At 42.7% G+C, this 10,403-nt stretch overlaps 1 protein-coding gene across 1 annotated transcript; it reads right to left on the bottom strand.

Moving 5' to 3' along the window:
* Positions 1-360: 360 nt before the first annotated feature.
* On the bottom strand, positions 361-8,164 carry phc3 (polyhomeotic homolog 3 (Drosophila)). The gene is made up of 15 exons (XM_029525435.1): positions 8,134-8,164; positions 7,699-7,910; positions 6,879-7,034; positions 6,673-6,750; positions 6,422-6,580; positions 6,224-6,313; positions 5,839-6,040; positions 4,656-5,317; positions 4,478-4,592; positions 4,034-4,350; positions 3,424-3,580; positions 3,236-3,347; positions 2,266-2,395; positions 1,178-1,457; positions 361-512 (listed from the first exon to the last, which is right to left on the bottom strand). The coding sequence occupies exons 2-15, from the start codon at positions 7,873-7,875 to the stop codon at positions 361-363; spliced, it is 2,787 nt and encodes a 928-aa protein (XP_029381295.1). The 5' UTR covers positions 7,876-7,910; positions 8,134-8,164.
* Positions 8,165-10,403: the final 2,239 nt, after the last annotated feature.

Here is a 10,403-nt window from a genome sequence, read left to right as displayed (position 1 = left end):
GTAAATCTTACAGTGTGTAACAATGTAAATGATACAAACAACTTTTAAAACCATTTTGAAACAAATGGATAACCAGATCCAAATAGCTACAATCACTACAATAATGGAATGACGCTCATCTTTGTGTTACAATCAGCTGTGAGAATGAGCCGACTTCAGTCTGAAACCACAGCGGCAGTGGTGCCAGGTGAGCTGCGGCCTCTGTAGTCTCGATTTCAGTCCAGCACGATCGTGCCCGTTCGAACGTCCAATGAGTCTGCTGTCACCTCCCCAGAAGCAGAAAGCTGAACGCGGTTCTTTTTTACGTCCATATCAGCCCAGTTCAATGCAGAGCTCCTTTGTCAGCAGGAATGTTGAGTGTTAATCTTTCAGAGAGTTAATGTGGGCACAGATCTTCAGCGCTGGTCCCAGTTTAACGTTCATGGTGCTGACCAGGTGGTCCTCAGTCAGAAGCAGCAGAGCCTGTCCATCTATTTCCTGGGAGCGAAACTCTTCGGCCACATCCTGTCCACCTGGACAGAAGAGAAGACAGAAGACAGTGTCCCCATGATGCATGTAACTATTTTTTGGGGCTGAAACTAGTGATTATTTTTAGAAACTAATCAGATGATTACTCTCCTAAACTGGTCATTGATCATTCTTATTTGACAAAACTCCCGAAAAAAATTTACTTCTCTGTTACATTTAAGAAGCAAAAATGCAAAAATTTGACATCTTTGCTTGAAATCATAAAATGATTGATTACCAAAATAGTTCTGATTAGCTAATCTATGACAATCAGAATCAGATTCAGAAATACTTTACTGATCCCCAACAGGAAACTGCTTTTTGTCACAGATGCTCCCATTCAAAAGTCATAAGAAGTAGGAAAGTATAAAATATAACAAGTTTGAGCATAAGTACAGCAGTTTAATTAAAAAATAGTTAAATCGGCTTCCTTTGCTCTGTCAAACATCTGGCTGCATCAAGCTGATGCATTTCACATTTCATTACATAATATGATCATTTTATTTTAAAGCACATGTAGCACTTGAACTAAACCTCAGCTAATTAAAAAATGATACTCGTGAGCAGATGGTATGAAAGAAAAAAATAGCAGCAGGACAGAATGATAAAAGGAGAGAGAATTAAAGAATTAGATTCTCTGTAACCGTGTGTGCTGAGGTCACATCAGTACCTGGGAGAGAGCTGATGTAAGAGAACACTTGTTCTACGTTCCACTGTGAAGGACAGCCTGCGTCTTCCCCTTCATCTGAAACATCGATCGTTTCTGGCATCCTCTTCTCTCTCTCCTTCTCCCGTTCCCGCTCCTGCGCCCGCTCAGCCTGCTTCCTGAGCCTGGTCTTCATGGGAACGGGGGGCTCGTCCTCCTCCTCCTCATCTTCCTCCTGCACCTCCTCGTCGTCCTCTCTCAGCGAGCTCTGCTGCGTCTCCTCTGAGCCACATGACCCTCGAGCCTGGGCAACACAAAGACAAAATCTTTATCTAACAGTTCATTTTTTCCAATTTATCATTTTATGTTTAAAAAGTAATACATGACAGGGTTCTTTCTGGTGCTACGTCTGAAAAAAATCCATTATCCTATTCAGGGAGTTGTTTCTACATCAAATTGTGACTGTAATGTTGTTTTTCCACTCTGAAGAGACAGAGCAGAAATGTGATTTTCACACTTCCTAATTTCACTTTCTGAAAACATTACAGCAACATATCGGCCAACATCAGCCTACAAAAAGTATGTTTCTTTTGATATCGACTTTAACTTCTGTCAACTTTTTCCTGTCTTGTTTCACAGTGTTGACTTAGATTACAAAAAAAAAACATATTTATAGCTATCCCTGCTCTTTTCCTTCTTTCTTTCTCTCTCCCTGCAATATATTTGAACCAGGTGGATTCTTCAGCAAGGCAGAAGGAAATAGGTTTGAAGAAAATGGCTTTTTTAAAGATTTTGTTGAGGATGTAGAACTAGTATTAAATGTTCCCTCTGTTTGCTTTCTTCAATTACAGTTTGTGAAAAAAAAAAAAGCTCTTAGAGACTCAAAAGGACTCAAATATAAAAAGGCAAAAATAAATTCTTCAGTTGGACTGGTCACAAGTGATGAAGGTCACAAGCAGTCCGCGGATGCGCTTCATTTATTTATTTACTGTACAATTCTGGAAATGCGATTTTGTTCCTGTCATATGTGTCCGTTTCCCAGAGAGCAGCTTGTCTTTAGGACCAGTGATCCCTGCAGCACTTCATGCATCAGGTCAGTGATGTCAACTGACCTGTCTCAGAAAATGTTCTCTGGAGGCTCCGTTGACTCTGCTGGGGGGTCGCCCTCTCCTGCCCATTGGCCTGTGACCCCAGCGGCCTGCTCTCAACATGGTGATACGTTTGGTGCAGCTCACACTGAACCTAAACAGAAGGTCAGGCAGCAAATATTCGGTTTGGTTTCTACTATGAATAGACTTTTAGAGAAGAATTAATCATTGGTTACAGAGGTGATGGATTCAGAGCATCCTCTCTTTGGTGCCTGGATGGAGGCTCAGAAGGAAACGTCGGAGTGATTATAAACGTTTGACATCATTTTATACTCCAAATAGCATAACAGACTGCAGACGTCTTATTGTGCCTTGCATGGAAGACAAAGTTAACCCTTTATATACTTCTATCTTATCTTTATTTACACAGGGACACCCTGCTTTTCCCATTCATGACGTTGGAACAGCCTCTGAGCAGCCGGATGAGGTTGGTGCTGGTTCTTTCTGAATCATAAAATTTACAACATTCATCAGTCATTTTAAAGATAAAACATTTTATTGGTGCTTCATCGTATGACAAGCTATAGATCTTTAAAAATAACGTGTTTTAATTTTCTTATAAATATTGTGTAATGTCATAAAACAGCTGTGCACCAAATCTTTAAGCAAATTTAAGCCGACAGCAGTGAGCAGTGTGTTTGACGGGAAGAATTTTAGCACATATGGTTTTCTACCAGTTTGTGGAGATAAACTTAAAAGTTAATGTTGATTTTGAACGAATAGTTCTTTTATTTATTTTATTATTATTTCTCACGATGTGCCAGGTATCGGAGCCACACAAAATTTTTATTATGACAATCACTCAATTGTTTTTGGTCATATCTAGAATTCATTGACAATAACAAACATATATTTTGATGCGAGGCTATTTGTGTTTGCTGATGTTGTTTGTGGACGACCTGAGAACATGTGGACGTGTGTGATATATTTTTACCTCCTGACGCAGCTCATGGAGCAGAAGCGTTTGGAGCGTAGGAACGTTTGAGCGTAACCTCGGCTCCCGCAGTACTCGCACTGCAGCACACTGGCCACGCTCTCCCCCCACTCTGCAACTTCACGGGACCAGCTGTTAGTCACACATCCACACACACATTTACAGCCCCACATACACACAGGCCTCACCATCTGCCGTAGGGCCATTGTTCTCCATCTCCGAGTCTGTTGAATCTGACTGGTCAGCATCCAGAGGACTGTCCTCTGCTGCTGCATCTCCATTGGTGGGCATCTCCTGGGACTCTGGAAGTGAAGCCTGCTGGTCGAAGAGTGACGAAGGACCAACCTGCATTAAAAAAGAAAAAACGATCAATCCATTGATGCATTATATCACATTGTTTTAATTCACTGTGGGTATTTCTTCCTCTGCCACTGTTGATATTCTGCATTTTTTTGGTAGGAAATCCAGTTAACGGGACATTTTGTATTTTCCAGTCAAGCTACTTGCACTGCATGGTCGTTTTCTGGGCCTGGTTGAAGTATCTCAGTGAACAGAGGAACCCCTGCTCTTTCATGTCAGGTATGAGCATTTTAAATATTTTAAATATTGAGAAATTGTTATGCCACGTTTTCCATTTTACTTCCCCTGGCCGTCATATCAAATTGTGATGTGTGGGCCATTATCTATTGACAGCGGGAAAATGTAATTTCTCTTCCAAAGGGTTCACCATGAGCTTGAACTTTAACTACAACCTCCAGCGCTGACGGGGGCTCACTGCTGCACCTCCAGTGGACGTACCGGGAACGGCTCCAGGCCCTCTCTGATGACGAAGCCCTCTATGAGATGTGTGAGGACGTGGGTTGTGAGTATCCTGTCGGGGCTCCCCGGAAGGCGGGCAGGGGCAGAGGGAGGCTGGCTGGGTCCTCTGACTGCGGTGGGAAGGATAGGAGGAGGTAGAGAAACTGGTGGAGGGGGAGGGTTGCTGCCCTGGCTGCTGCTGCTGGTGCTGCTGGTGGTTGTGGTCGTGGTGGTGGAGGTGGAGGGGTGGGGGGGCTCCTCTACCTGTGGTGACCTGATCACTGAGTGACTGGACATGATGGGGGATGAACTCCTCACTGCAGACAATTAGAGGCACCAAACAGTTAGACCAGGATCATTTCAGGGATCCTGGTTTTATGAAACAGATCAATTCCAATTTAGGTATTCAGATTAATGCAACACAAAGTAATGTGAATACTTTACCTGCACCATTTTGCTTAGGGGACACAATGACAGCTGTAGGGGTCCTGTCTCTCTTTCGACTTGGAGAACATTCATCTTCTTTCTCATCTTTCTTCACTTTGCATGTTTGTCCAGACTGAAATGGAACCCAGAAGAAAACCTTGATCAAACCAGTACACATCGAGAAAAGGAGACCTGCAGAGAGGTCACGGTTACTCACTGATGGATTCTCATTGCGTCTGACTGGATGCACTTTCAGATCAACAGCTACGGTCTGAGGCGGAGGCAGGTTCTGGTAGGGCATCTGGACAAGGGCCTCGGCAACAGGCAGCTCCTGCTCTGTCAGCAACATCTGCCCTGATTGGACTGCCAAAGCCTGGACGGAGTGCACAGACAGCCTCTGGAGGGAGGCCGGGGGCTTCTGGGGTAGCCTGGGGAGGACCAGAGGTGGAGGAGGGGGAGGAGGCTGATTTTGCAGCTGTGGGAATGTGGTCCGACGCTGCGGAGCAGCCACCAAAGGAGGAGGCTGAGGCTGAACTGTTGCAGCTGGGATTGAAGTCTGAGCTGATGATGAAAACAAATTGGTCACAGATTGAGAAGAAGAAGAAGTAGAGGGGGTTTGGGGGTCACCGTTGGTCTGTGACAATGTATTGGAAGTGGTCTGTTTTTTAACTGAAAGAGGAAGGGGGTTGGAGTTGGGTTCTTGGGGGGCCACTCTGAGGGCGATGGGCTGGAGCTGTCTGTGGTTGAGAGCTCCTGCTGTGGCCTGCTGCAGGATGAGCTGGTGGTGAGCCACCCGCTGGCCAGATGGACAGGACAGCTGCTGCTTGACCAGCGCGTGGGCCTGTAATGGAGAGTAGGCTGCAGGAAGAATGGCAAACAGAAAGATGTGAGGAAGAAAAACTCTTTCAGACTTAGCCTGTAAATAAGTGTGCTTATCACCGTCCCAAAAAGGCTCTTGATTCAAAAATATAACTTTCAATGCAAAGAATAATACAATAATTAAGACTATCAGATGTAAAAGATTTGCACTACAAGGCACAAACAGCTTTTCCTTTCTGCCTATGTGAAGTGGTTTGTTTTTGTATTTAATATTTGAGCATTCCAAACTTCTCTAAAGATTAGTTATCCATTCACTGGGAGGTGATGGTCGGTAGCAAGCAGCTGTGGTAGATAACAAATATCACAAATGATCTGTTCCTCCTTTGTTGGTGGATTATTTGTATTTTTCTTCCGTCCACAGGTGTGTTGTCACTTTTATGAGTTGTGGAGGCAGCAAATGAAAGTTTCTTCATTACTGTGACTCATTAGTCAAACCTGGGACACGCTGGCTTTGTAGTGAACTTTATGATAAACCTCAGTATTTGAACACGTGGACTGACCTGGGGTTATAATCTGGGCTCCAGGCTGACTGGACTCATTTGAGGTGTCACTCAGCTGGTTGGCCTTCAGAGCACATATTGACATCTTGGACAAAGAGGTGCCTGAAGACAGGGCCTGGGGCTGGGCAGATGGCTTTAAGATAACACTGTGTGCTGTAGCCAGAGCTCCAGGCAAGTGTGTATGCAGAGCCAGATTCTGCACCTGAATGCAAACAAAGTGTCACTTTTATGGCCGTAAATGCCAAAAGGTGTAGGGTTGATAGTCATAGCCTAACGAGATATCCATCAGAACTCCAACCTGCATTTCCCCAACCTAAAAACTGTAATGTTGCGGTCATTTGGCATGCATGGTTTATACTAATTATGTGCCTGGCAAAATTTTTACCTGAGAAGAGGTAGGTAAAGAGGAGCAGGAGGTGACAGCAGGGAGGTCTGACTGAACTGCAGCCACTGGTGCTGCAGGAGTCAGTATGAGCTGACAGAGGAAAACACATTCAGTAAAAATAGAAATGGGGCAAATGAGTCATGGAGTTTTGAAGTACCTCTATCACCATGAGCATGAGAAATTCGAAAAGGTTTGTACCATCTGAGTTCGAAGGTACATCTGAGCTTGGTTACAGTTGGCTGGCCGGTTTCCCAGAAGCATGGCCTGCTGGGATATTGTGGTTGCAGCTGCAGTTGAGTTGGTTGGTTGGGTGCGGCCAATCAGCTGTGCAGTCACTGGAGACGCTGGTAAAGTGATCTGGATTGAGAAAGGTATGGTGAAGAATGCAACACAGTTTGAGGATGACACCTCTGGACAGGTTGATGAGATTGGTGACACCAGATACTTACTGAGTTTTGAGAAACACCAGCAGGTTGAACCAAACTGCCAGTAGATGAGGAAGGAGAACGTCTCTGGCAGACTGAAGCCTGAAAAGTATTGGGAAAGCATTATACCATCCTTTTAAATTCAATCCATCCATTCATTGTCGCTTCTGTTAAATTTTTCCTGCACCTAAAACACAAAAACATGACACACAACAAACTTATACAGTGACCTGCTGTATGGTGGCCAGACTCTGCAGATGGGGCGCTTGCTGCTGCTGCTGCAGGGCTGCTGTCTGCAGCATGAGGTGCTGCTGCTGAGCCGCATACATTCGATGCAAGTACTGGGCCGCCATGCTCTGAGGTCTGTGGATAGCGTGCTGGATCACCTGTTGGACCATATCACAAAAATATCTGGTGCTTTACAAAGAAATTTCATCCACAGTAGGAAGCACAATGCCATCACCGACTTGCAATCCTGTTGTGAATACAGTATCACCAGATTGAAAAACAGTATTGTTATTGTTTTTCAATCTGTGAAAAATGATTCATCCAGAGGTCTGAGGTTCTGTCCTTTTTCTGAATAACCTTCCTGTGAAATTAAAATGCCTGCAAAGGCCCCCGGTACTGTCTGTTACCTGGATAATCGTTCTCGCAAATGAAACAGTTCGTACGCTACAGGAATGTCATATATTCAGATATCACCGCTCCAGCTTATTACCTGAACTGCTTTCCATTTAAAGAAAAGCCCTGGAGGTGTCTCAGATTATCCTAACTGAACTTCCCTCCTGTCATATGAAGCAGCACGTGCTGACATCCATGGGCTGGTTCACCACTTGGCCTTGTCAAATGAAATCATACATACAGAGACCTCAGGCTAATGCATGCAGAGGTCTCAGGTAATGTCTATCACCAGAACTCCCTCCCTGCTGAACTGAACATTCAGGAGCCCGAGACACAATCTATTCTGACTCTGTATTAAATTAAGCAGGCGGGGTTAGGGTTTGTCTGTTGTCAAGTGAAAAAAAAACGTACGTAGGTGCTGACCATTACCTGAACTGCCTGTCTGTCTGACGGGATGATGCTGAGCGATGCGGGGGGCGCCTGGGTGCACGTGGTGCTACCGGAGCTGCCTGTTGCCATGGTGACGGCTGCTGATGTGGTGGGGATGGTGGCGGCAACAGACCTATTAGTGTTTGCCTGCTTCTCTCCTGGGCTCCGCCTCTCCATCTCCCGGGTCACACTGAAATTCAGTGATGGCAAAACTATGTGGAGATGAAACAGACGTCCATTAACTGTAGGTGGTTAAATACCAGCACCACCTCAATCAGCCCCTTTGAAAAAGGATGAATAATTTATAATGAATGTAAATGTGAAGCAATGAATGATGAACAGTTGTTGATCTGGTTATCCACAAAGTGTGTTTATTAAATAAATCATCAAGAAGGTGTGTGTTTGTCGTAAAAATAGAGTTAAACTTAAACTTACATCCGGATCTTTGAATAAATTAAACTTTGAGGATTCTTGATTGCAGGATATTGATCTGAATCCGACCCAGATATTTTTTTTTACAGCTGTGTAGGAAAAAAAGAATATACTAAAGCTTTGATCAAAAGATATCCTTCGAGCTGTTAATGTCTAAAGGAAGTTTAGATCATTATTTTCACAGATCATTATTTGCGGTGTGCTCAAAATGCACTTAGAAGGCATCTAAATTAAAATCAACAGAAACTCACAGATTATAAAAAGATTTATGTAATGCACAGCACAACATTCCTTGAATTTATAAAAAATTGTCGTAAATAAATTACATATTAAAGTATATGTTTAAAAAAACTGTTAAAGTAAAATAAGCTTCATGATCTTTTTCATTTGTTTGACCTTATCATATCAGAATCTATATTATAACTAAATACACAAAGAAAAAAGAAAAACATAACGTGAAGAAAGCAGAGATGGATTTATTCCATGTGAGCTAGCTTGTGAAGAAATGTTGGAAAGAGGGAGAATAACTCATTGACTGATTGACACACATCAGTTCAGAGACAAAGGTGCTACAGAGCTGCAAGTTTTTCTTTTAATTATTATTTTCGCTTCAGATCATATATGAAAAATACGTTTCCAATATTTTTTTAATTATAATAACAATTTTATAGAGCAATCCTTAGAGCAAAAAAATGTTATATTCTCCATGTATCATGGAATAAACACTGATGGCTTACACCTTGAATATTGATTGCTTTTTTGCTGCAGAGCCATTTCTGTCTAATTGGAAGCAGGCATTTTATTCTCGCTAAACCCTGAACGGCCACAAGTCAGACCTTTAATGGACAGACCATAATTTGGGAGCTTTCGAGTAATAAATTCAGCAAATTTATGTCATCCCCCTGCAGATCTCAGTCTGAATGCATGCACGATCATTCACCTCTTGTCGGCGGTACCTGCCTGGTATTGAAAGACACGGGCCATCAGGAACTGACCATACCCCGGCACATTGTCCCAGTCGTGAAGCCTATTGATGCGTCAGTGCCGTCTAAAATGGAGATAAAAAAAAAAGAAAAAGAAAAAGAAGAAAGAATCAGACGGTGGACAGCAGCCAGTAAAAACAGCCCGCACAGCACCGCTCGTTGTGCGGGAGGACCTTCCACAGCCGGCGCGTCCGCTGCAGGATGAGTCTGTCTGACGGCTTCACATCTGCCCTCAGCCGCTTCAACGTTCACCCCGCGGTTTGCATCACGACGAAGGCTCCTTTAAAGCTGGAAATATGCACTTCCAGTAGTGTAGAATAAGCGTTGCTGCAGGGTTATGCTTGAAAAGATTAAGGTACAAAAAAAAAAAAAAAAAAAAAAAAAAAAACTGTGGGATGAAACACATACAAAATTTCTTTCAGTGTGTGACTTTATGATGATACAAAACGAGAAGCCCACTGCTCTGTTATTTTTATTCGGTTGGAAAAAAAAAGTAATTTAAAGGTAAAATGTTATAATATAAAGGCAAGCTGCCCTCGTTCTTTGAGGTTGTTATCTTGATGCATTAAGGCATACTAAGGATTTTAATAACACAGCTGGTTTAGGGGAAGTGGGCTAATGAATCTATAGCTATTCATCACATTAGGCTATATTGAACATGTGTTGTGACTCTATGACCTGTAAAGCAAACTGTAGGTTTATAATTTTATATATTATAATTAAAAATGATTCCCCTGCAACTAATCCATTTATCTTGTAAACTGCTACGTTAAATTATAGTCACCAGGGAAGTTGGAGCATGTAGCGTGCCAAAGGCATTTGTTTTACTTTGGGAAAAGCTTTGTTTTCTGTGCTGATGTGACTGTAATGCATTATCCAGAGAAGCGCTAGTGCTTTTTGGTTGGCCCTGATTGATTGAAGTAAAGTGTGGTGAACAAAATTATCAGAACACCTTTCAGTATTGATGAATACGGTTTAACAGCATCACATACAAAGCCACATCCTCCAAAATGACCATGGAGTTAGAGCAATACCTCTCCAAAATTAAATATAATTGATAATTAAAAAGTGAACGTTATAATTCATGTATGATCTTTTGCAGGACTCTTGTATTAGACTGGATCAGTGGTTGGGTATGAAATATCAATTACTGGATCACAAACGTGGCTGAATTTCTTCAGACATTGGAGATAATCTGAAACCAAAGCATATTACCACACCATTATGATGACAGTGACATATGTATCATTATTAAGTGTGCAAATACCTTGTCAGCTGTGGAATTTTCCT

This window comes from Echeneis naucrates, chromosome 17 (assembly GCF_900963305.1).
Source record: "Echeneis naucrates chromosome 17, fEcheNa1.1, whole genome shotgun sequence".
Classification (NCBI taxonomy): domain Eukaryota; kingdom Metazoa; phylum Chordata; class Actinopteri; order Carangiformes; family Echeneidae; genus Echeneis; species Echeneis naucrates.
Note: the sequence above shows the minus strand (reverse complement) of the source record. Positions and strands in the feature narration are given on the sequence as shown.